Genomic DNA, 25,473 nt, shown 5'->3' on the forward strand with positions numbered 1-25,473 from the left:
TTATCTATTAATAAAGTATGCCATAACTCTATGCCTTTACATATCTTCAGGAACTTATAATCTTCTTTGTGCCAGGGGTGTCGAAATAGCATAGGCTACTACAAGTACTGTTTCTGCAGTGTTTAGTATGTAGGCAATATGCATAGTATACTGGGCAGTATGCAGTAAGCACCACATTGGTATTCCATTCTGAACATACTGTAGGTTTTTTTTTTATTGGTTCCACTTTGAGTGTTGCAGCTATTAGCACCATGGATAGCTCCAACAAAATACTGCAATTGCTTCCATTATTCACAAAAAAAATATATATATATATATATATATATATATATATATATATATATATATATATATATATATATTTTTTTTTTACTATGAGGGAATAAAAAGTGAATTTGATGGTGGCAGTTAAAATAACGTAACAGTGTCACACAACATGATCACTGTTACCAAGCTATTTTACTTACCTAAATACAGTCAGTATCAATAAAAAGATTCCTAAATTAACTTAAGTAGACTTGTACTTTAGTAACTCTTTACCTTAGGGTAATGAGTATCTCTAGCATACAACTGGAATACCCATTAGGGCCCATACTACTCTGTTAAAAGTGAAAGTATCAGTCGATATCTTTAGGAGCTAATTCTGCCTTATCAGATTCTGATTCAGTGCCATTTTCTCCAGTAACATTTTACAATCTTATTTAGTTTTTTAAATGGGTACAGTTTTTAAGAAAAAAGCACCCCAAATACAAATTAATTGCACCCTTCTAATCATCTAGAACATTTGCAGTGAAAACATGCTTTGAGGAGAGATTTTTCAGGTCTCCCAAATAACCATAAGTGGCCAAGACCACCATTTGATAGTTAAAAATATCGACACTGTAATCAAGCCTCCTTGAGAGGTTGTGTTGCCTTCTACTCATGCACAGATCTGATAACAGACCTGTGATCAGAACTGACATTCTATCTTTGCTGTTTGCAGAAATCATGAGTGTATATATATATACATGAAAAATGTAATAAATTAAATTAAACTGCTGACCAAAACCAATGAGTCCTAGCCTGAGGCATAATCTAAAAATACCGCCTCCCCTTGTGCACTGGAGAAAGCAGCAGCCTTCCTCCCAGCTTGACCTAAGAAAGTTAAAGAAGTTCCACAGCGTCACAAGATCCGCCCTGTGACATCATGAGCATAGCATAAATAAGAAGGAGTTTGACCATGGCTCAGGACCACTCTCCTGGGACTCTGGCATCTTGACTTCTCCCTCTCAGCTCCTCCACCCTCAAAACAGCATCATGGTGTGTACTTGGATTACTCTCGTACTTTTTTCATGTTCTTTTTGCTGAAAACCTGGCAATAAGCACACTGAAATAAATTTAGATACATTTTCTATTTTTGTAGTCAAGTTTGTGCCACTGTTAAAAATACGTTTTTTCATTCTGTTGGCACATACAATTGTTTGCACACTTGTGTCATATTAGTTCAAACAGTAATTTTGCTGGTGTCTATAGAAGGAATGTGCTTTACAAATATGTTTTAATATACGCCTTAATTCACACCATTGTATTTTGTGAGATGTTGGCAATTGTGTCAATGGAATTCATACTATTGTTGTCTTTCTGACAGGCTGGAGAATTCTCTGCTGACCAGATTGAGGGTGAGTGTTCAGTACCTGTACATCAGATTTGATCATGCTTTTATCATAACGATTTATAGTTACTTTTACTATGCCCATAGTCCTCTTATCTTTGTTACAAATGTAGGGTATGCTGGAAATTAACAATAATATATATATATATATATATATATATATATATATATATATATATATATATATATATACACACACACACTACTGGTCAAAGGTTTTGAAACACTTTTTTATTATAATTTGTTTTCTTCACATTTTAGGACAATAGTAAAGTCATCAAAACTATGGAATAACATAAATGGAACTATGGGAATTATGGTGTGGCTAAACAAAATCCAAAATAAATCAAAACTGTGTTATATTTTAGCATCTTCAAAGTAGTCACCCTTTGCTTAGAAATTGCAGACATGTTCTCTTGACAATTTCTCAACCAACATCTTGAGGTATCACCCTGGGATGCTTTTTAAACAGTATTGAAGGAGTTCCCATCTATGTCTAAAAAACTTTTTTTATTTTTGTCTACAAAACTCATTTCAAACATTTAAGCATAACGCCTTCAGATCAAAAGATTTTTAAGATCATGAGAATCTTTTCAGTCAAGTGTTTCAAAACTTTTGACCGTTAGTGTATATAAATATATTACTAAAATAGTAGAAAATTATATGTACACCAATCAGCCACAAAATTAAAACCACCTGCCTAATATTTTGTAGGTTCCCCTTGTGCCACAAAAACAGCTGCAATTCTGAGATATTCTTTTTACCACAATTGTACAGAGCGGTAATTTGAGTTACTGTTGACTTTGTCAGTTCGAACCAGTCTGGCCATTCTCTGCTGATCTCTTTCATCATCAAGGCATTTCCATCCACAGAACTGCCGCTCACTGGATGTTTTTTGTTTTTGGCACCATTCTGTGTAAATTCTAGAGACTGTTGTGTGTGAAAATCCTGGGATATCAGCAGTTACACAAACCAGCCCATATGACACCAACAATTATCTAATCAGCCAATCATGTGGCAGAAGTGCAGTGCATACAATCATGCAGATATGGGTTAGGAGCTTCAGTTAATGTTCACAAAAAATGTGATCTCATTGATTTGGACCATGGCATGATTTTTGGAATTTCTGTAACTGCAGATCTACTGGGATTTTCACGCACAACAGTCTCTAGAATTAACTCAGATAATTGCTCTGTACAATTGTGGTGAGAAGAATAGCATCTCAGAATGCTATTCTGAGATGTGGGTTGACGCTGTTTCTTGTCAAAATGCATTAAGTGTTTTTAACACTTGCAGTTTGAGCTAAGGGTACCAACATTTCCAGGCAATAATAATGCTGCATTGTATTTCATGACAGACCTTAAGGGTTTATAATCATGCTTATTCCCAGTGTTGAGTTTTGCTGGTATAAAACCAAAAGAGGGGAGGAATCTGTATACTGTTGGGTCCTCAGCAAATTCATGCCATCAAACCCTTCATAACTTAAGCAAAGAATGATCACAAGAATATAACAAGAATATGTTATAGATGTGATTTTTGCAACATGGAAAATAGGATACGTCAACATTAATGTGTCATTTAACTTGTAAATTCAGAGTAATCAGTTGTTTTTGTGCATGTAAAGTGAGAATTAGTCACTGTTCTCTTTTGAGATTTAGCTGTCAAATATGTCCAAAGATGAGGCCAAAATTTACTTCTACATCTTAAATACTGAAGAGAAAGAATCCATCATAACCAAGCCTCCAGGGCATATCTTGCTCAATTATAGGTGCAAAAAGCATGTGGTTGGTCGTGGGTGTTGGTTACACTGCTGTCAGCATTCTTGCATTCATCTTAAGTCAGCCAAAGACCGTCATATCCATGTATGGCAAGGGCTACTTTCTCAGAGGGCATCAACTGTCACACAGTGCATTAAATGCCACATCCATGAATCAGAGGGGCACAGCTGCTGGTGCACAGAAGTCGTAAGATGCTATTTTTCTCTCAGTGGATCACTTTCAGCTTCACACAGCCTGTGAAAATGCAGTTGCTAAGCCTTTTTAAATTTAGCTTCCTTCTTTCTTTGTTGCATGAACAGATGGCAGGATAATACAGGGGGTGAAGAGGGCATTAGTACAATTACTTTACTTGACCTTTCCTTTAAAAAGGAGAAACAAACAACAAAAATGTCGGCAAACATTTATGATCTTATAAAAAATAATAGCGACTAATTTATTTGTATGTTGCCTATTTTATACATTTGTCTCTATTTTGATATTATGAATTAATATAAATTATCAACCGGGTCTCTGGAATACTTGATTCTGATTGGTCAATTGAGGCATTCTAAGGTCAGATATTTTCATATAACGACCACCAATTAAACTGAATTGAATTCAAGTGTGTATAGCACTTTTACAACACATATTGTTCCAAAGCAGCTTTAAAAAGTATAGTGCCTAACAAACCCCTAACGAAATGAAGAAACCTTGGAACGAAGCAAGATTTCCTATATAGCTGTGCTAGTTTCATGTCTTTTGTAACACACTGTGGTCTCTTTCTTTTTTTTATTTTTTTTTTATTTGGTATAGCTGTGTAATAATCAGGATAATGTTCAGTCAAAGTGTCATTATCACACAATAAAACCCTTCGGGGAGACATAAGATGGGGTCCAATTCACCCTGTTGTGTTTTTTCTTTTTGTTTTTGTGATAATAACTGTATAATAATACTTTAATAATAATAGTCTGAATATCTATTTACATTCAGACAATAACTGAAAGATGACACTTTTATCCCTCCTTTACAGACTTCAAAGAGGCTTTTGGTCTCTTCGACAGGGTTGGTGACAGCAAGGTTGCTTTCAACCAGGTTGCTGACATCATGCGTGCTCTGGGTCAGAACCCCACCAACAAGGATGTGAAGAAGATCCTGGGTGACCCATCCGCTGATGGTAAGACCTTTACCCTGTAATAATGTACAGCAGTTAACTAATGTTAACACACTAATGTTAAAACTTTATTGTAAAGTGTTACTATATATATATATATATATATATATATAAGTTAACAATATAGACACTTTACAATAAATATGTATTAATTAACATTAGTTAACTACATTACTTAACATGAATTAACAATGAACAGTGTGTTTACAGCATTTATTAGTCTTGGTTAATGCTAATGTCAACATAGACTAACACAGTTTAACATTAAAAGTTGCATTACTTAATGCAATATGAACTAAGATAAATAATATATTTTGCTAAAACTAATGTTAACAAATGCAGCATTATTATGAAATGCTACCGTATATATTACAGATATAGATATGGACTATATATAAAAGTAAATACTATAAATATATATATAAAGGTATAGATATAGAATGAGTATTGTTGCAAACTTATTATTGTAGTTCCATTCTCTGTGCAAATCCTAAATGGTTTACACTGATTGGTAATGTGTCCAATCATAGTGTCCAATGTGTGCAACCATAGATATGGCCAACAAAAGAATTGACTTTGAAGCCTTCCTGCCAATGCTGAAGACTGTTGACACCATACAGAAGGGTACAGTTGATGACTACGTTGAGGGTCTGCGCGTCTTCGACAAAGAGGGAAATGGCACAGTTATGGGCGCTGAGCTGCGCATTGTGCTGTCAACACTGGGTGAGCGATGATTAAATAATTATAGGAAATATGGTTGGAATACACTGTAATATTTTAAAGTTGTAATGCCAGTAAATCCTTGATTTTATCACATTCAAATCATGTTTACACTAATAATGATTACATTTTGTGGCAATACTTTTGAAACACTGTGTATTTGAACGTTTATTGACTGGCCCCATTTACTTCCATTGTAAATGCGATTTTTACTTGTTTTAAATAATCAAGAGATGATTATAAAAATAATTTGAAATGTTTGTTGTAATCAACATTATGCAACCAATGCTGTCAATTGAACTTATTTTTTTTAAACCTGGGGGATCCCTTCAAAAACAGAGATATCTGAAGAAGCAAAAATATGTTCCATGGCACTTGTAATTGTCTCTGAAAGATTTTCCTAATCGATACCTTTCATCGCATCAACAGGTGAGAAGATGTCTGAGCCCGAGATTGACGCTCTCATGCTGGGACAGGAGGATGAGAATGGCACCATCCATTATGAGGGTACATGTTTAGACAAGTCCCAAAGAATTCCCTTCCCTTGTAACTTCTATAAAGACATGTTACATAACAGAGCATGCAGTAAAAGTCTTTTTCAATTTTAGGCCTTATGCCACTAATTGGAATGATATAATAAGCTCACCTAACATTGAATCACTATTTTTAGAAAGCCACCTCAAGCCTTGTATGGTGAGCCGGGCTGGATGATCTCCTTAAGCATGTCTTCTTCTCACCTTACAGATTTCGTCAAGCACGTCATGTCTGTTTAAGAGGCCACCCATGTGGGAGTGGTGAGGAAGGCTGAACTATATCTGTCCTATGGTGTCAGGACATCCAATCGGATTTGAAGACCAATAAAAAAAGGACTATGGGATGTCACTGCTAAACCATTCTGGTTCATTCCTTTTTGTCCACATCTTTTTTTTCCTTTCCCTCCCTCATTTTGGAAGTTACATCCTCCTCTCATGCAGCTGATCCTCCTTGCCTTCTTGTTCCGCCCGGGGCGATTGTCCACAGTGGGATGGAGCACGGGGAAGAAGGAAATGGCCGCTCATTAAGTGAGGGCTTGTTTCCTCTTTCTCCACCCATCCAGGGTCACAACAACACCACATGCTGTGTGTTAAAGGCACATGGCACTGCTGTGGCCAATCCGCCAATATTCCCCCTGCCCCGATTTTCACACAGTCATTTCACAATAAACTTTTTTCCAAAAGTACACAGAATTTTTCCTTTGTGTTAACAACAAATCATTAACTCACACTCATGTTGTTCCAAAACTACATGACTTTCTTTCTTCTGTGCAACATAAAAGGAGAGAATGTTATTCTCAGCCACCATTCACTTTCTTTGCATCTTTTATTCGTACATTGTCTAACTAAACATCTCTTTAATGATACTGGTTGGGAACAACAAGTTTAATGATGACACAATTGCATTTTTTTTGGTTAACTATTTCATTAACCTAAAGGTTTAAGGATAGGTGACATCAAATACGCTTGAGAAGTTGACGTGTGACATATGACATGCTATACTCCATGTAAAACTATTTTAAACAGAATTTAACTAGTTATTTTAGAAGTATTTATGCAGCTTTTATGACCCCATATTAATTAAGAGACTACATAGAACATTTTTCATTTTAAAGATTAATTTGCGACACTATAAGGTCAATTAAAATGAACAATTGAAAATAAATATATATTATATTTACTTATAAGACCTAAAATATATACTTTTCCTATATATTTAAATCTTGATTTAAAAAAAAAAAATTCAGGTAGACATTATGCAACTATATTATAATAGTAGTAAAAGTTAGAGCAATAACGCTGTGAGTTTGATTCTGGTTTTCTGCATTCTTGATCCCAAAACTCCAAAGTGGGGCCAAAAATAAACGTAAATAATAATAAGATGAAGAAGAAGAAAATCTTAGCATGCTTATTCATATGCATCTTTAAAAAATATATATTTGCTTAGGTTAGACTGAAGATTAATTTACACTGGCTATAAGCCTACTGAAACTTTGCATGATGGTCAGTTTTGTATTAGGAATGTATAGCAACACCTCATAATCATCATAAGGGTATTTAGCTGGATACCATTAAAAAATATTTTGACATTTAAGTTTTAGAACAAAATTCCATTCAATTGAAATTGTGTGATCTGTAACAAAATCAAATTATATAAAAAATTATATATTTAGTTTTTATTTATTTTTGTATAAATGTGTATATGGGGGTTGTGAGCAAAATCCTACGCCCTCGCCACCCCCCACTCTCCCTTCCCTCATGGGCCACAAGGGGCCCCTATAACTGACTAATTGAGCCATAAAATCTGCCTGAGTCTTACTTGCAGCTTTTAGTATATTTAAAAATAATAATAATTTTATATATATATACACACTCACCTAAAGGATTATTAGGAACACCATACTAATACTGTGTTTGACCCCCTTTCGCCTTCAGAACTGCCTTAATTCTACGTGGCATTGATTCAACAAGGTGCTGAAAGCATTCTTTAGAAATGTTGGCCCATATTGATAGGATAGCATCTTGCAGTTGATGGAGATTTGTGGGATGCACATCCAGGGCACAAAGCTCCCGTTCCACCACATCCCAAAGATGCTCTATTGGGTTGAGATCTGGTGACTGTGGGGGCCATTTTAGTACAGTGAACTCATTGTCATGTTCAAGAAACCAATTTGAAATGATTCGAGCTTTGTGACATGGTGCATTATCGTGCTGGAAGTAGCCATCAGAGGATGGGTACATGGTGGCCATAAAGGGATGGACATGGTCAGAAACAATGCTCAGGTAGGCCGTGGCATTTAAACGATACCAACTGGCACTAAGGGGCCTAAAGTGTGCCAAGAAAACATCCCCCACACCATTACACCACCACCACCAGCCTGCACAGTGGTAACAAGGCATGATGGATCCATGTTCTCATTCTGTTTACGCCAAATTCTGACTCTACCATCTGAATGTCTCAACAGAAATCGAGTCTCATCAGACCAGGCAACATTTTTCCAGTCTTCAACTGTCCAATTTTGGTGAGCTCTTGCAAATTGTAGCCTCTTTTTCCTATTTGTAGTGGAGATGAGTGGTACCCGGTGGGGTCTTCTGCTGTTGTAGCCCATCCGCCTCAAGGTTGTGCGTGTTGTGGCTTCACAAATGCTTTGCTGCATACCTCGGTTGTAACGAGTGGTTATTTCAGGCAAAGTTGCTCTTCTATCAGCTTGAATCAGTCGGCCCATTCTCCTCTGACCTCTAGAATCAACAAGGCATTTTCAGCCCACAGGACTGCCGCGATACTGGATGTTTTTCCCTTTTCACACCATTCTTTGTAAACCCTAGAAATGGTTGTGTGTGAAAATCTCAGTAACTGAGCAGATTGTGAAATACTCAGACCGGCCCGTCTGGCACCAACAACCATGCCACGCTCAAAATGGCTTAAATCACCTTTCTTTCCCATTCTGACATTCAGTTTGGAGTTCAGGAGATTGTCTTGACCAGGACCACACCCCTAAATGCATTGAAGCAACTGCCATGTGATATATATATATATGTACACACACACACACACACACACTACAGGTCATATATACAACTCTGGAAAAAAGTAAGAGACCACTTTTTAATAGATTTTTTTTTTATTATTATTCTATGAAGTACAGTCATAAATTCTCCCATATTCTGAATAAAAATATTCTAGTCATTTAGAGCATTTATTTGCTGAAAATGACAACTGGTGAAATGACAAAAAAGATGCCGTATTTTCAGACCCTCGAATAATGCAAAGAAAACGAGTTCATATTAATTTTTAAACAACACAATACTCATGTTTTAACTTAGGAAGAGTTCAGAAATTTATATTTGGTGGAAAAACCCTGATTTTCATTCACAGCTTTCATGCATCTTGGCATGCTCTCTACCAGTCTTTCTTATTGCTGTTGAGTGACTTTATGCCACTCCTGGTGCAAAAATTCAGGCAGCTCAGCTCAGCTTTATTTGATGGCTTGTGGCCATCCATCTTCCTCTTGATCACATTGCAGAGGTTTTCAATGTGGATCAGGTCTGGAAATTGCGCTGGCCATGACTGGGTCTTGATCCTCGTGTTCCTCCATCCACATCTTGATTGACCTGGTTGTGTGGCATGGAGCATTGTCCTGTTAGGAAAACCAATCCTCAGAGTTGGGGAACATTGTCAGAGCAGAAGGAAGTAAGTTTTCTTCCAGGATAACCTTGTACGTGGCTTGATTCATGCGTCCTTCACAAAAAACGAATCTGCCTGGTTTCAGCCTTTCTGAAGCACCTCCAGATCATCACTGATCCTCCACCAAATTTTACAGTGGGTGTGAGACATTGTGGCTTATATTCCTCTCCAGGTCTCTGTCAAACCATTAGATGACCAGGTGGAGGATTGGTGATGATCTGGGGGTGCTTCAGTAAGGCTGGAACCAGGCAGATTCGTTTTTGTGAAGGAAGCTTGTATCAAGACATGTACAAGATTCCGTCTGCTCTGACAATGTTTCTTCCAGCAGCCACAATCTTCCATGCAACATAGCCAGGTCAATCAAGGTGTGGATGGATGACCACCGAATCAAGACCCAGTCATGGCCAGCCCAATTTCCAGGCTATATATACACACACACACACACACACACACACACACACACACACACACACACACACACACACACACACACAGAGCCAATTTCATCCAAATGAAGTGCAATTCAGAAAAGCACATATGTAGTATGGCAAATAAGAAAGTAAGATTAAAAAGTAGGGTGTACACTTTAAATGTAACAACAGCACTTAAATTGAAAATTAAAAGATGTTGTGGAACATAGGTGACTGATAATAAAGCATGAGTAGGTGTGTCCACGCGTTTGACAGGTAATTAATTAACCTAAAATCCTTTGTTTGAAATGTGCGTGTATTCTGAAGGATAATTTGCTCATTGTGTACGCTAGATGGCACTGTTGCTCTGCTTCCATCGGATGAGGTCGTAAGCTGAAAAACTGCGGCGAAAACAGAGGTATTTTGTCCTATCTGGTAGCCGTACTTGTTCAAAAATTTCATACAATGGCGAATGTGAAGTGCAGCAGCGAAGGCCCCTCTAGCGAAGGAGGTGAAACTGTCAAAACTGTTTTGTCTTACAATTATTGTACAACAGAAGGTTTTCGAGAATAGTTGTAACACGTTCGTTTTTGAGTGCATGGATAAAATAAAGTTTTAGAGTTGGGAGTTTTGCGAGTTAGCCGCATTAGCAGTATGACGAGATGGTTTTCTCCATGCAGGGTACTAAAAATAGATATATCACATTTAACTATGTATAACAATAACACTAAATACGGAAATTGCATACAAATTAATCCAAAACAAGCCTTTAATCCTTGCACTAACATAAAATATCGACATGTTATTACTATTTATTTGTTTTTTTTACTTTACCGTGGTTACACCATGTCTTATTATTATTTTAATTTTTTTAAGTTCCATTCAAATGCTTTGGTACATGATTATGATAATATTTCAGTATCATGGTAAATATAAAAAGTACTTTGGCATTACCATGTCATACCTTTAATTTGCCAGGATACAGACAATTAAATGGATGATTTGCCCCAAAATTAAAATTTCTTCTACAGGGCACAAAAGGAGGTGTTAGGGACAATGCCGAGTAAATGATGACAGAGTTTTAATTTTTGGGTGAACTATCCCTTTAAGACTACTCAAAGTCAAATTGTTGGAGCTTGTGTGCTATTATTTGCAGACCAGTTTGAATTCAGATTTTAGGCTCAACAGCGGCTCTCTGAGCAGGTCCTCCTGGCATCCCTCATCTTTCAGGTAACTGTAGCTCACCTTTGGTCTCCAAGGCAACAGTCGCTCACCTTGGTAAGTTGTTTCGCCTCCAGCAGGACCGGAAGAGAAGGGAAGCAGTGTGAAATCTAAGACTGTCTCTTCCAGCATGGCATCAGGGGACAGCCTGAGAAAGCGCCCTGCTTGTGAGATCAGCCCAGAAGATGAGTCTAAAAGCAAGCCTTCTAAATTGCTTAATACTGGGTTTAGTATGACGGCACAGGCAGTGAAGAAACCCAACCCCATCTCAATCAAGCTGGGAGCTAGTGTGCGTATCCAACATTGTACTCTGTCACAGTTTAAGAAAATGCAAGCTATTTGATTAGTAAACATGCTGCGTATTTATAGATAGATTTAAATGTAAAACACTTAAGTAGTGTATTCCTCCCTTTTCTCTTTCAGAAACCAAAAGAACCCACACCTGCTTTACCTACCAAGAAAACTGGACTTGCATCGGTCTTCGATGAGGATGATGATGTGTGTGCTATTCTCCGATATGGAGCTTGATATCTGATGCAATCTCTGTTTGTGTACTTGTTTAATAATTGATGCTGTGAACAGATTTGCCTGCACTAAATTGTCGTTTCTTTTATGTATTTACCAGATTGACAAAATTGCATTACATGTTAAAAGTTAATACATTTCACAATATTTAAAATTTCAGAGCGAACCTGAGGAAATGCCACCTGAAGCAAAGATGAGGATGAAGAATATTGGAAGGTTGGGTTTAATTTAAGATTATTTCACATTTATTGTACATGCATCTTAAATTTTTTGTCCACCCAAAAAATATATACTCACTCTTAAATGTCATTCCAACCCTGTTATCTTTTTTCAACGAAATGCAAAAAGAGATGTTACCTTACAATGGTCGAGTCAAGGCAGGTTTGACGTTGTTGGGGTGTCATGTGACCGCATGTTTGAAAATATGCAAAACATGAGATTTCAGAGCTTGGTCTGTTCCTCACACAAAGCTTTCCTTTTTAGAGCTTGGCAGTTTACATTTTCATCCACATCACGTGTATGGAAAAGAGTAGCTCTGAGGATATTCTACTTAACATCTCCCTTTGCATTTCATTAGTATCAAGAAACTTATAATGTGCTCCAATACATAACTGACACAATCCACTCTGAATGAAAAATAAGACTTTACAGCACTGTTAACATCAAAATCACAATTTGTCTTGATTTTCAGGGAGACGCCCACATCAGCTGGACCCAATTCCTTCAACAAAGGAAAGCAGGGATTCTCAGACCATCAGAAACTTTGGGAGAGGAAGCTTAAATCCCAGAATGATCAGTAGCATGATTGTACCTGCTTACAAAAGCTTGCCTTTTGACAATGAGAAATCTGTCCTTTTGTCTCCTTGTTTGATGAACATTGTACAAATGTATATATGTAATGAATGTTTATGCTCCAAAGCATCTTTTTATTGTAGCTTCTTTATTTTTAGCTTATGTGTGGTTAAAAATGCCTTCCTGTGTAAGGTGCAAACCATAACAGAAACTTTTGCATAATCTATATCACTGTACAATATTGTAGGAGTTCTTTGCCCTAGCTGAAATTCAAACATATGTGCCACACTGACCCCTTGGCCTTAGTTTAGTTGTTTATTCAGAGAAAGAATGTGGTTGTCCAGATGTTGACGATTCCTTAAGTATCATTCATAACAATGATAGAAGACAATGTAGTTTATAAAGTCACTAATAAATGAGAATTGTGGTATCACTTTGTAGATCTGAGGAGTATTTTAATTTTCTGTCCATGTTTGCAATTTGTCTGGTTTTAGAAGCAGAATTAACCTTAAAGAAAAAATGATTAACAATTTAGGATGGTCATTACGGTTCACTTATATTTTTATCAAAATAGTCAAATTATTTAATTTTGCTATAACAGTTTTTGGTCCAAAGGATATTTAAACATGCTTCCATAGTGACATGGTCAATGCTAAGGCTGTGTTATATTTTCATTATTCATGCTTTAAAATGTATCGATGTCACCTCTACAATATTTACTCTAATTTCCCATTATAACCAATCAACAGCTTCATAACGCATATTTGTTTATGAAACGTATGGTTAAAAAGAAAAAACTTTAACTGACCATATCAGAATCTTACATGGATGAGAGGACAATGGCAACCAAAAGAAAGATAGCAATGGTCTTTGGAGTAGATCAGGCCAATCCTGTGCCAGACACAGTATTAGGTCTATTTCAAGTTAATTGAAAGCATGAATCTGTCAGACACTGGCAGGGTACTACTGCACAAAATCCTGCAATTGTACAAGAAGCTTTTTCAGTACCTCTTGGACATTATAGAAACATATTGGACAATTGCATTTATATGTATATTGCATAAAGAGGACTATCACAGCTCTAAACTTCAGAGCTCAAAAGGTTTTTAAACATCTGTATTTAAGGCTGGGTAACAATAACATTCCTAATATTCTTTGCTAAAAGCTGTATTATTCTACATGGAGGCTACCATGTAAAGATCACACGACCAGCCGAATACTACTCACTTAATGTCAATAACCAGCCAGTTGTTGAACACTTTCACGCATGGAATAGTTTAATGATGGCTGATTGTGAATAGTTAATTTCTACAATGACATATGTTACTAAAACTATTGATTTTGAATGATGCTGCATCCAGGGCCCCTAGGTGTGAGAGTAAGCCCCAGACAACAAAAACACAAAAATGACTGTGTGCAGATTTAACAGCACACATACACACACACACAAAAGAAAACAACAACACTAAAATAAAATGATTAGCCAAAAGATAAAATATAAATGCATAAAATATATACTTCATTTTATTTCACTACCACTGTATGATTTTGTTGCATTTAAAACTGTTGCAAATGTCAATATTAACTGAATTCTAAAAGACAATCAAGGCACTCCGTGCTTGCATCAGACGTTTTTGCCGGCACAGTAAGTTATCCCGCTTTTGGCCAATGTCACAGTCCTCTTTTAGCAGGTCGTCTATAGCATGTTTCTCTTGCAGTAATTGCAGCATGTTTCTCTGCAGTTCCACAGCAGCCTCCTGGAGCAGCTGGTAGCGGATCACCATTGGGATCTGGTCAGCTAGACGCTTGCTTGCAATCTGGTGAAATACATTAAGCTGCGTATCAGATCATGCAATTTGTGCTTCTTCTGTTCAGTGCTAAAAGTGGAAAAAAATAAGTGCTGGTATTCCCCTTATATATATTGTGTATATGTGGTTCCTGGCTAGAATAAGCTACAATGCAACGGAATAAGCCACAATGCTGGTTTCACTGCAGTGCACTGCAAGAGTGTTTTCTCTGAAACCCTCCTTCTCCTTGGGTCCATTTGTCTAGATCTGCTACATTGTATGTAAGATTGCATGTCATACATGCTCGATGCAGCATGTCTTGTGTTTATCTAATTGTGCAGCAGCATGTCCACATTCTAACACAGTATGCCTGTGTATGTTCTAGCAGTAGAAAGTCTTTGTACTTTATCTGCAGCAGCATAGTAGATCTAGTCCACCAAGACCAAATCCTATCAATATGTCATAGGGTGTGTCCAGTGGTAAATTCTCAGGGCCAGCAAAGCCTTCTCTGTTGGCGTAACATGCCTAATAAATACATATTTTTTCATCCTTTCATTCTCATTGACCTTTTTGCATATGTAGTTTCAATCACTTTCAACTCCTAATTAATCTACAACCGAATAGCAAAAAGAAAAAAAAAAGAAAAATATCCAATCAGAATTTATTCCTCAACGCTTACAAGCAAAGTGCAACGCTTATATGCCCGAAGCCATGCTCCTTCACCGAAGCAGCGCGTGAGTCTGAGGTCCAGCCTGTAAGGCCTTCAGAATTTCAACAGAATCCCTAAAAAAAATGCAGTGAATAGGTATCGAAGTCAGATTGTCAGATTCATCAGCCAATCAGATTGATTTATATCAAATTATGGGTGGGTGTGGTCTTTAGGATATGTCCCAGTCCAGCCCTTCTAGCTAGAGTTGAGTGACTCAATCACCCTTTAAGTGATATACGTAATTTGAAAGCGAAGAGCACGAGATGCTGATGAATCAGCTGTCATCACTGCTGGCGTTGAGAAAGAGATCCTTATGGATTTACAATGTTCAAGCAAATTGGTAAGTGCTTTTTGCATTGTTGTAGCAAAATTAGGCTGCTTGAGCATTCAGTGTCAGATCAAGTTTTGAAAAGTAACGTGTACCCTGAGGAAACAAAATTTATTGCAAGCTAATTTTAAATCGCAAATATTATTAGAGAGCTATTTCTTGGTATTAGACATCTTTGGTTGTGGCTTTCGTGCATGGACGTTTTTTGAAAATGTCAGTTGGTATTATTAGTTGACTGCCACGTAATGTATGATGGGCATACAGCGACTGTGTTTTCTGTGTTTTCTTAATGGCATGATTTGCACTGAAGGCCTAGATTTAAAATGCATTGGCCACGACAGGTTGTCCCACCCTTTAGCACTATTCTATGTTATTTTGTAGTACAAATAGTATCTTAACACTAAAATTGCAACAAAAAGAAGTGAACTATGAGTATCCAGATTATGTACTTCTTCAACCGTAAAAATGGATAGTGCAATATTAGACACGTAATACACTCAGTCCTCACGGCATGCTGTATGTAGCGGAAAGGGCGGAGCTACCTGGCTGCATTGGTGGTCTGAAAAGTAAATTGTAAATAATGGAGAATATAACAACTAATGAAACTTCTCAAGCAATGTACATACTCACACAGCATGGGGTGATGGAAAAGCATTCGACTTACTTTTGTAAGGTGCCAACTAAAGTGCCGAATCCTTTTCCATCACGCCATGCTGTGTGAGTATGTACTGTACATTGCTTGAGATACCAGTGTTTAACTGTAGTTGGCTAAAGTGTTAAAGCTAGCAGCAACATATTACATATGTGTTTGAAATGTCACATCTGTCAGCTATTAAACAGCAAATGCTTCCATGTAGTAAAAAAATTTTTGTTTTATTTGGGACAATACCACACTTCGTATGTAATATATACACTTCATAGCTGAGTGCATAGTGTATATTTTAAATGCATTGTGTATAGTGTATCATTTGGAATGCAGCTATACTCACTTTAGCATTCCAAATAATTTTGAGTTATCATGACTGAACTCTGGTGAACACACTTACTGAGTAGTAGGACTCAAGGTGCAGCCTCATCTCCCGCAGAGTGGCATGATTGCCAGTGATTTCTGGCATAACATAAACACTTTTTTTTTTAGGATTACGTTCAATTTCATCTTCTTCTTCCAGTTTTTCCTTTGCATCATGTAGGCTCTGGCTGTATGTGCCATCTTGACTATAAACAATGAGCTCCATCTTAAATTGGGTCCTCAGCATAGACTCTGACAGTAATTCTTTTTCTTGCTTGATGCCTTCAATCTTAGTCTAAGAAAGTGTGTAAAACGTGTAAGCTAGATATGCATACTTTGTATATATGTATTGCCACAAACATTCTTATAAATGCAAAAAACCTACCTTAGCTATTTTAAGCAGAGTGGGGAATCCAGTGAAGCTACACTGGGCCAACTGGATAAACTTCTTTCTTACCACATCTATGGGAACACAAACACACCTGTTACCTGCAGACCTGATAACCTCGTGAATCTGGTTTTGGCAAATGAATTACTGATTAGCCACCTTTTATTCAACGCATCTTAAGTAATGTACACTTAGAGCATGGTCAATCCATCTGGATTTCCTTGTTCGTGGTACAAATAGTTTTCTTGAGAATTCTATGCATCTTTTCCAATACCTAGCAAGCTACCTCCAGAAGCAGCATTCGAAGGCATCATAAGCGCACTCCCAACATGCAGGCTGTTCCAAAGGTTATTTACCGTAATTTTGCTGCCTCCTAAAATATTTTGTCTAACATCTAAAGCAGTATCATATATATATATCCTTCCCAGTGAAGGCAATTGGTGAAAAATAAATCTAAAGCCTGGTACACTCCGAGACAAATTTTGGGAATTCCAAAAGTATTTTTGTTTTCATAGGGCAAAATCACCAATCTACAACATTCAGTGTGACATCTTTTCATTTTATATGAAAAGTTTTAATAAATAAATATGCAGAAAATACTTGGAGAAAAGTGTAACACTTCAGCAATATGAAAGCATTAATAAATTAATAAATATGAAAATTTTCCCTTTATATTTATCATACATTTTCATTACAACTTTATTTTAATTACTATTTTACTTTTAATAAATTTACTTTAAACGTCCATAAACTTCTTTAGTTAAGATTCACATCACTTCAATTTTATTTTAAAATACAAATTGTTAGAACAATTTATATTGTTATGTATTTATGGGACGTTTTAATCTAAATCAGCAGATACAGTAGGATAGAATTATAGAAATCTATGTTGTGTTTGTGCATTATCCATAGGGAATTTGCAAGCTTGATTTATTATCAGCCTATATGAATTTTAGAAATTTTGCATGGCCTAGGTTACTAATCTAAAAGAGGAGAAAGACATACTATAACCCACCTTTTTTATTTTCCCTAATGTGAATGGAAAAGTTTGTAATTTTTCAGGCCACAAGAATTTTTATTTCCACAATTAATTTTTGCTCCTGGTAGCTAATGATTACTGTAGGCTACCTCCTGCTCTCACGTTCATTCTCATCTTCTGTCATTTTTTGTATTTGTAAATATACCAAATTTTCAAAATCACTTTTTCTTTTATGTTAGTCTATGCAAGTGATGGTATGGTATTGGAACAACGGAAATGCTGATGTCCTGACTTTCAAAAGGAAAGTCACTTCTATTCCACATAGAATACAGCTGCCTATGTAGGCTGGAGGCAATGAGGCAGCTCACTAGGTTAGGGATCCGACCCTATGTTTCCACCTTTGAGACAACATTTTGTTGAAGGCAGGCTATGCACAGAGTTTTGAAAATTTGAAATATAAAAAAGCCTTACCTGAGATGGTCTTCAGTGTCTTTATTGCAGGTTCCTCTAACTGCCTGATCTGTTCCCTGACAAGACCCTCAAAGGTCTTGTAATTGATGAAGCCTGGAAGCTCTCTGCCCCGATACTTGGTTTCATAAATATCAACTTCTCTCTGAAGCTTCCTGTTGACTGAAATATTTTAGAATATTGTCAGAAAAATTGGATTTGAGTTGTGGAAGTTTTATTCTGTCTCCAGACCTGATATTATTATACATCATGAATAATCAGATATTCAGTATCGTCAAAAACAATGTTTCAAGCAGGTCGGTTGACTTTTGTTAAAGCAAGATCTCAGTATGAAACAAGCACATTACTGCACATTGTGTGCACATGTACTGTTTTTACACACATTTGCAGTTCATTCAGTTCAATTGTGTGAAAAGTACTATTATTCAAGTCTAATTAAAAAAAAATCTCTCCATTTCTCATATATACTTGACTCACAGGATTCTCCTGAACGATCCAAGATGTACTTCCATTTTGCAAATTCTTTGCGGAGTTCTGGAAAAATCAATAGATCTGAAGCAGCTTTAAGCACCTCCCCAGTGGTCAGGTTGAAAGTATCCTGAGTGAAAGCTGTAACTTTCTGAATTCAGCAATTGAGACAAAAAGAGAAAAGATTAGTTCTCATTAAATCAATTTAAATGTGTTTCTTTTTTCTTTTCTTTATGAGGCTGCATATTTATGAGGCTATTTTCCTGCTTAGTAGGAGGTATGATTATTTACCATTGTGGAAGATATTAGTGATCTGGATGTTTAAGCTCTTTACTAAAATGAAAACTTAAGCACAAGTTTTATAGTTTTGTCTGGTTCTGGTAAGCAACTAGCAGTAGTCTCAGTGAGTGTGCAAGGAGATATTGTTTAGTCTAGAATCTTCTGTGCATTTAAGTTGGATCACTGGCATGTGTAGACTTCATGGCTGTACTCACATCAATGAGAAAGCTAAGTCTTTCTGCAGGGTCTGTTGGTGGTCCAGTGCCATATGCCTGCAGTTCCTTTTGTGTCTCTTCAAGCTTTGTCTCGATTTGCTCCTCTAACCGTGGCAGTGATTTCTACATAACATATTGTCCATAGGAAAATTAGTTGTGTTTATTATGAGTCAAATAATTTTGCCAGTCTCTTTCACTAGAAATTGGTTCACCTGAATGTGATGAACCAACTCAATTGTTAGTTTCTCAGCCAACTTGGGAATAGTAGCAAAGCCTTCTTCGTAGAGTGTTCTAAGTGGAAAAATGTAAGAGCTTTTTAACAACTAGTTAAAAATAATATCTGTAGAATGAAATGCAGCCTAAATCACACCAAAAGTTTATGTTATAGCACTCTTTCAGCTTGGTAAATTGTTTAATGTTCTGCTGCTGAAATCGATCTGTGCTTACACAGCCAAAGCTGGAAGTGTTGTTGAACGTATTGGAAAGTGTGAGCTCCAGTTTCCAGGTGAACCATCCACAGAGTGACGCCAAAAGCTAGTCAGCTTTAATTTAGATGTATATGATGTAAAACAGTAAACAGGAATTCATATTTTATTAACCATATGGCCCAACCCAAACTCAACCATAAACCTACATACAGTAGAGTAATAATTTAATCACAGAGGGTAGATGCAAGTATCAAAACTTGAAAACATGATTACTTCCTGGTTTCCATGGGAGTAGAACCCATATCTCTGGGGTTGTTTCCGCAAGGTGCTATAAGCATAGCGCCACTGGAAAGGGAAACACTTGAGAACTAATGCAAAGATTTTCTATAGGAGATGCCACTGTAATTTGGCAGAATGGGGTTTATATGGGTTCCGGAACAATATATGTACATGGTAGATGTCAATTTCCTGTGCGATCATGTTTAAATGTGACCATGTACCCACCTGAACTGAGGATGGTCATTGAAAAAGATCTTCTCTGTCTCTGTGGCCTCATGAAGAGTGACCCGCTCCGTGATCTCTTTCTGTCCCCTGCACCTGACAATCATGTAACCTTTAGAAAGCGGAACGACCTCATTGTGCACAATGTCTACCACAGTCCCTTCAGTGCCCTTATCCACCAGGTCCGGCTTTGTTAGGATGCCTATAGTAGACATACGATACAATCAGAACAGAAAACGTATGATTTTACTAATCTATTTTGAAGGTTAGTTTGCATGTATGCAGTGAATACTGTGCATAGGTACTGCGCACCTAAAGTCCTTTCGCCTTCAGGGTCCTCTTCCTGAGCCATCTTTAATGCTTCTGTGGTCGCAATGTCAACATTACATGGCACCACTACAAGGTTGATTGTTTCTTGCTTGGTAACAAACTTCCTGATCAGTCTCTTAATCTGAAATGAATGCATTTGATTGATGTTCCTGTGTCTTTAAGCAAACCACGTTTTATGTCGATTACGAATGAAAATAATTTAGTCTCATCCATCAGTTTGTAAAAACAAGAAAAATCACATTTATTGTAAATTTAGTAAACATTTCAAAATGCTAACTTAAAGGAATAATTCACCTCATTCATCATTTCATCATTCATCATTCTCTCATCATTTACTCACCCTTGTACCATCCCAGACCATTCTTTTTTCTGCAGAACACAAATTATGATTTTTATATAAATATTTCAGCTCTGTAGGCCCCATACAATGCAAGGGAATGGGTGCCAACATTTTGACACTCCAAAAAGCATATAAAGGCAGTATAAAAGTTATCCATATGATCGAAATTGATATGATTGGTTTGGGTGAGAAACTGATCAATATTTAGGCCCATTTTTGCTATAAAATCGCCAAAAACAAAAGAAGAACTAGGAGAGAAGAGCGCTTAGGAGGGCTGTTTGAAAGTGCAGATAATAATAAAAAAATAACTTAAATATTGATCTCTTTCTCACTCACACCTATCATATCGCTTCTGAGGACATGGATTTAAACAGTGGAGTCATGTGTATTACTTTTATGCTGCCTTTTTATGCCTTTTGAGCTTTAAAGTTTTTGACCTGGTTGATTTGCACTCCTGCAGAGCTGAAATATTTTCTAAAAATCTTTGTTTGCATACAGCACAAGAAAGAAAGCCATACACATCCAGGATGGCATGAGGTTGAGTAAATGATGGGAGAAATACATTTTTTGTTAAATTTAAGTGACCGGTCCAGCCTGACACAACAACATTGACTCAACCAATGGTGTGAATTTTGGGGCGGGATTATGTGTTTGCTTGAGCAACAGCAGATGGATGGCATATTCTTTTATTCTAAGTTTATTTTTGCAGTTCCGTTTGGTGACGCTAGTGGCACAGAAATTACAAACTTCAGGTTTAAGCATTATAGATGCTAACTTGCTAAATAGTGTGCGATATAATCACTTACTAACCTGGCTCGTGAATCAAATTTTTCATCTCCTGTCATGTCAAAGTACCTTGGTACTGTCATAGTACATTTTTCTAAAGGACGTTTAGAGAATATATTACCTGCTCTCCAATATTCTCAGCTTGACCCTTGACTGCCACTCGTGCGATACCGGGGAGGTCAATAAGCGTGAGGTCAGGGACATTTGCAGAAGTGATCTGCAAACTGATAAGTTCTTCACTTATACCAACCCCAGTTCCAGCAATCTCATCCTGGGCTACAAGTGTAATTAGACTTATTTGTAAATATTTTATGTCAAAGGATTGCACATATTTGAGAGATCACATGAAATGTTTTCTAAGCTTTATTTACCTTCACGAATCTTTTTCTCAACATCTGCTGGGTCATCAATGTCTTCCACATGTTCCTGGTAACTGATTTTCCCATGCCATCCATCTTCCTCCTTAGTTCTGATCATCTTGAGCACAAGAGGGCATCGTGTAACAATTCCTGTAATAAACGTAGTAAAAAACAAAAAAAACAAAAAACTGAAGATTTGTTCTTTTACTATTCAATGGTTTTATTTTAAGTGAGTTATCAATAAGTAATTACCATTTGTTTTTGTTACCATAGCATTCTTTAACTGTTGAACTGCGATACACCTCACTGAACTCTGCCTGCATTACCTTGGTCTAATGATGGACTACACTCTTATAATGCACTATACATAATTAAGTATTGCCATTATATTCATGATGTTAGCCAGAGGGGAACTGGCCCCCACAGTGAGCCTGGTTTCTCCTAAGGTTATTTTTCTCCATTAACAAACATCTTATGGAGATTTGTGTTCATTGCCACAGTCGCCTTCAGCTTGATCACTTGGTTTTTAAATATAATTATTTTTGAATTACTTAGTTTTAGACACATTTCACAACTGTATTTTATCAAACTGCTCATTTATGACTCTTTAGACATTATAGATATTACTGTTTAATTTTCTGTAAAGCTGCTTTGAAACGATGTGTTGGGAAAGGTGCTATATAAATAAAAATGACTTTAATTTAAAAACCCTTTTGCATGTAAGATCAAACTGGTGTGATTACCCTGATTGGACTCGGATGCGTATGATCAAACCGGTGTGATCTGCATTAGTGCTGCTGTTTACCAGCAAAAAGGGACTGAAGCGGTTGTCATAATGAACCAGTTGCTCAAATAGTCTTTTCAACTTCACAATATATTTATTTTTTATATGTTACAAACATTCAAACAATCACTAAATAAAGATTAAAGTCACTACAGTTGGAGCGCACAAGCAAGTACAAATGTCACCTAATGTTCAAGCCAAATCTACGCCCACATGTTTTGATGCAACGCTGTCGCCAAGGGCGTAGATTTGGCTTGAACATTAGGCGACATTTGTACTTGCTTGTTTTTATTATTGGGTTACCTCCCCCCATCCCCCATGGAATCTACACCTCTGGCTGTGTCCATGTTTTCTAATGTCAAACAAAGAATATACAAACTAGTCAGTCCACTCGAGCCTTCTCCCATTCCATCTGTCACTAATTCTAACCACTTCCGGTGCTGGGAAAGTGGAAGTGATATGTTTTTGGAACCAGCTTTCATAAACTCAAAGTCCCATGTCACACATAGCTGGCACGCGCATTCGCGATCGCATCTTATCTATTATTATCAGTCATTATAAACATCTAAAAAACACATTATATGCTCGATAATATATAATCTGTCCTCCAGTGCATCTGCTGTGAAGTGTAAGGTAAGACTTTGTTTTATTACAGAACTCACACTTGGGGGTGCATCAGGAGAAACTCACATGCGAAAAAGTTAAAATACCTTGGACTATTATTGAACAATTCCTTGGTATTTCAAATGACTATGGTATTCTAATACAGTACAATATTTAAGTACCATAGTTTTACCATCTGAAGCCATGATATCACCACAGCACCTTTTTTAATTTAATTAATTTAATAGGTGTTTATTCAGCTATGGGCAGTTTTTTTTTTCCTTCCTTTTTTTTATCACTTTACCATGCACTCAGCAAATATATTTTGCACTTCACAAATCCCATCATGTATAGATTTGATTATTGCACCCTTGTCCCAGATCCAGACTTTCAAACTTAAACTTTGAAAATGCATAATTAAAATGTGAATGGTATTTTTTTTTTTTTAACTGTGAAAATGTAAACCAATAGGGAAATCGGAAGACATAAATCAGAAATGTACAGAGCCAAAAGTGTTCAAAGTTAAATAAATAAAATAAAAGGAAAAGAAAAAAGCACCCTTATGCTGCTCCGCCTGCTTGTTGATGGCAAGCCAGAATACTTACCACTACCCCTGGGCAACGCGACTCCTGACAGTGCCTCCAGAACAGAACTTTTTCCTGAGCTTTGGTCCCCAATAACGGCGATGGCAGGGAGCGCCAAATCCTTTTCGACTCCCAAAGAACGTAATTTGTCGATCGTATCGATGCAAGGGCGGATTTTTTCCTCATATTGCTGACTGAATGTGTAACTCATCCTCTCAATAAAACGACAAAACTTCTAAATAGCGAAAATAAGTAATCTCCTAAATCAGATTTATTGACTCTCTTGAATCTTAAACTTTGCAATTCGTAAAACACCGGTTTTCTTAGAGTGATTCTGTTCAGTGCAGTGTGCGTCTCCTAGAATAGAAGACTAATACATAGCCTAAGTGAACGTAAGTTTCATTTCCTGAAAATTACGATAAGGTTTCGTTTCTTCCAGGTGGCACGGCTTCGTTGTTTAACAAATCATTAGAACAGTAGCCTATACAGTGTGCAAAATAACAGGGCGAGAAAAAAAAAAGAATAGACATTTAAATGTTTTTATTGTGTGCATGTCCCAGACCCCACAAGTAAAAGGTATATTCCGGGTTCTATACGAGATAAGCTCAATCGACAGCACATTTGTGGCACAATAGTTGATTACCACAAAAAAATTATTTAGACTCGTCCCTCCTTTAAAAATTCAAAAAGCTGGGTTACTGTGATGCACCTATGATTGACTGATGTGATACAATCACTTGCTAACCCTTTCTGTTTAGTTCTAGCCAATTTTACAATTTGTTGCCATGACAATGTAATGTCAACAAACCCCTGAATGAAAAATTTAAAAATGATATTAGAAACAACTTTACTGCTCAATAATGGGAAAATTAATGTAAGTACTTTTATAAAATTATTAGCCTCACATTTCTGCTTTAATCACTTCCATTGCAGGCTACATGTCTCAATTTGTGTTCGTTTTTAAAGAAAAGAAGGGAGGAGTAGAAATTATGTTTCCCTTACGACTTCAGTCCACTTGACTTTGCGTTACTAACGCATATGGGGAGTGCCTTCATACACAAAATATTTGAAACCTCTCTACAATAACGCCAATATTCTAATATTGGCTATGGTGTTTGAGCCAGCCTGTTTTGGCGCGAAACTGACCGCTCGTTTCGGCGCGAACTGACCGCTATAAAACAGGTGCACAAACACCATTTCCTCAGAATTTCTTCCTTCAAGACAGCGATTACCTCTTGTCTCGAAGCCCTTCGCCGTCGATTCACAATAGTCAGCGAACGGATTCTTCACGGCAGCGAGAACACTCTCCGCTCCCCTGCAGTGCTCCGGCGAACATCACTCCGCCTCGCTGGTGAACGGACCTCAGCATCCTGATTCTCCGCAGCGCGTCGGCAGGTGTAGAGTATCCTTTTAAAGCAAAATTGTACTTGTGTGTATAAATGTAAGTTATATAAGTTATATAAATATAAATCTATATTTATATTTATATATCTAGAAGAACCACTTACGTGTTCACGTCTTTTTCAAGATGTTGTTCCGTAAGTGTTCCTTGTGCGAGAGACACATCCCGCCGTCAGACAAGCATGAGAGCTGTGTTTTCTGTCTGGGCCGCGCCCACGCAGAGTCAGCTCTCATGGAGACAGACTGTCCTCACTGTGAGGAC

General features: G+C 37.0%; 3 protein-coding genes across 8 annotated transcripts; 2 read left to right on the plus strand and 1 right to left on the minus strand.

Moving 5' to 3' along the window:
• Window positions 1–1,165: 1,165 nt before the first annotated feature.
• On the plus strand, window positions 1,166–6,525 carry LOC127651956 (myosin light chain 3, skeletal muscle isoform). Its single transcript, XM_052138020.1, has 6 exons — window positions 1,166–1,299; window positions 1,628–1,658; window positions 4,439–4,582; window positions 5,132–5,302; window positions 5,729–5,806; window positions 6,044–6,525. Exons 1-6 carry the CDS (start codon window positions 1,297–1,299, stop codon window positions 6,070–6,072), a joined length of 456 nt encoding a protein of 151 aa, XP_051993980.1. The 5' UTR covers window positions 1,166–1,296; the 3' UTR covers window positions 6,073–6,525.
• A 3,844-nt stretch (window positions 6,526–10,369) lies between these two features.
• On the plus strand, window positions 10,370–12,888 carry LOC127651955 (PEST proteolytic signal-containing nuclear protein-like). 5 transcript variants are annotated; one of them, XM_052138019.1, is made up of 6 exons: window positions 10,370–10,438; window positions 11,084–11,157; window positions 11,229–11,437; window positions 11,572–11,646; window positions 11,834–11,889; window positions 12,365–12,884. In XM_052138019.1, exons 3-6 carry the CDS (start codon window positions 11,279–11,281, stop codon window positions 12,471–12,473), a joined length of 399 nt encoding a protein of 132 aa, XP_051993979.1. In that variant the 5' UTR covers window positions 10,370–10,438; window positions 11,084–11,157; window positions 11,229–11,278; the 3' UTR covers window positions 12,474–12,884. The 5 variants fall into 5 exon arrangements, with proteins under 5 accessions (XP_051993979.1, XP_051993975.1, XP_051993976.1 ...); XM_052138018.1 differs by having other exon boundaries at window positions 10,392–10,438; window positions 11,226–11,437; XM_052138015.1 differs by lacking the exon at window positions 11,084–11,157 and having other exon boundaries at window positions 10,384–10,438; window positions 11,226–11,437; window positions 12,365–12,888.
• A 135-nt stretch (window positions 12,889–13,023) lies between these two features.
• On the minus strand, window positions 13,024–25,156 carry LOC127651949 (interferon-induced GTP-binding protein MxA-like). 2 transcript variants are annotated; one of them, XM_052138010.1, is made up of 12 exons: window positions 25,043–25,156; window positions 21,852–21,989; window positions 21,602–21,756; window positions 20,337–20,475; window positions 20,028–20,226; window positions 19,308–19,386; window positions 19,096–19,218; window positions 18,611–18,752; window positions 18,137–18,295; window positions 16,684–16,760; window positions 16,336–16,593; window positions 13,024–14,282 (listed from the first exon to the last, which is right to left on the minus strand). In XM_052138010.1, the coding sequence occupies exons 2-12, from the start codon at window positions 21,955–21,957 to the stop codon at window positions 14,058–14,060; spliced, it is 1,662 nt and encodes a 553-aa protein (XP_051993970.1). In that variant the 5' UTR covers window positions 21,958–21,989; window positions 25,043–25,156; the 3' UTR covers window positions 13,024–14,057. The 2 variants fall into 2 exon arrangements, with proteins under 2 accessions (XP_051993970.1, XP_051993969.1); XM_052138009.1 differs by lacking the exon at window positions 25,043–25,156 and adding an exon at window positions 23,832–24,646.
• Between the last annotated feature and the right edge of the window lie 317 nt (window positions 25,157–25,473).

The sequence above is a fragment of the Xyrauchen texanus genome, chromosome 11, assembly GCF_025860055.1.
Source record: "Xyrauchen texanus isolate HMW12.3.18 chromosome 11, RBS_HiC_50CHRs, whole genome shotgun sequence".
Lineage (NCBI taxonomy): Eukaryota > Metazoa > Chordata > Actinopteri > Cypriniformes > Catostomidae > Xyrauchen > Xyrauchen texanus.

Excerpts from the sequence above, each read along its gene's own strand:
- LOC127651956 (XM_052138020.1), top strand. Across the intron at positions 1,659-4,438 it reads CTCTGCTGACCAGATTGAGG|ACTTCAAAGAGGCTTTTGGT; the intron begins GTGAGTGTTCAG and ends CCTCCTTTACAG. Across the intron at positions 4,583-5,131 it reads GGGTGACCCATCCGCTGATG|ATATGGCCAACAAAAGAATT; the intron begins GTAAGACCTTTA and ends GTGCAACCATAG.
- LOC127651955 (XM_052138015.1), top strand. The coding sequence starts at position 10,393 with ATGGCGAATGTGAAGTGCAGCAGCGAAGGCCCCTCTAGCGAAGGAG. Across the intron at positions 11,438-11,571 it reads CAATCAAGCTGGGAGCTAGT|AAACCAAAAGAACCCACACC; the intron begins GTGCGTATCCAA and ends TTTCTCTTTCAG. Across the intron at positions 11,647-11,833 it reads TCTTCGATGAGGATGATGAT|AGCGAACCTGAGGAAATGCC; the intron begins GTGTGTGCTATT and ends TTAAAATTTCAG.
- LOC127651949 (XM_052138009.1), bottom strand. The coding sequence starts at position 24,021 with ATGAGTTACACATTCAGTCAGCAATATGAGGAAAAAATCCGCCCTTGC. Across the intron at positions 20,476-21,601 it reads CTGAGAATATTGGAGAGCAG|ATTAAGAGACTGATCAGGAA; the intron begins GTAATATATTCT and ends CATTCATTTCAG. Across the intron at positions 14,283-16,335 it reads ACCTTGAGTCCTACTACTCA|ATTGCAAGCAAGCGTCTAGC; the intron begins GTAAGTGTGTTC and ends GTATTTCACCAG.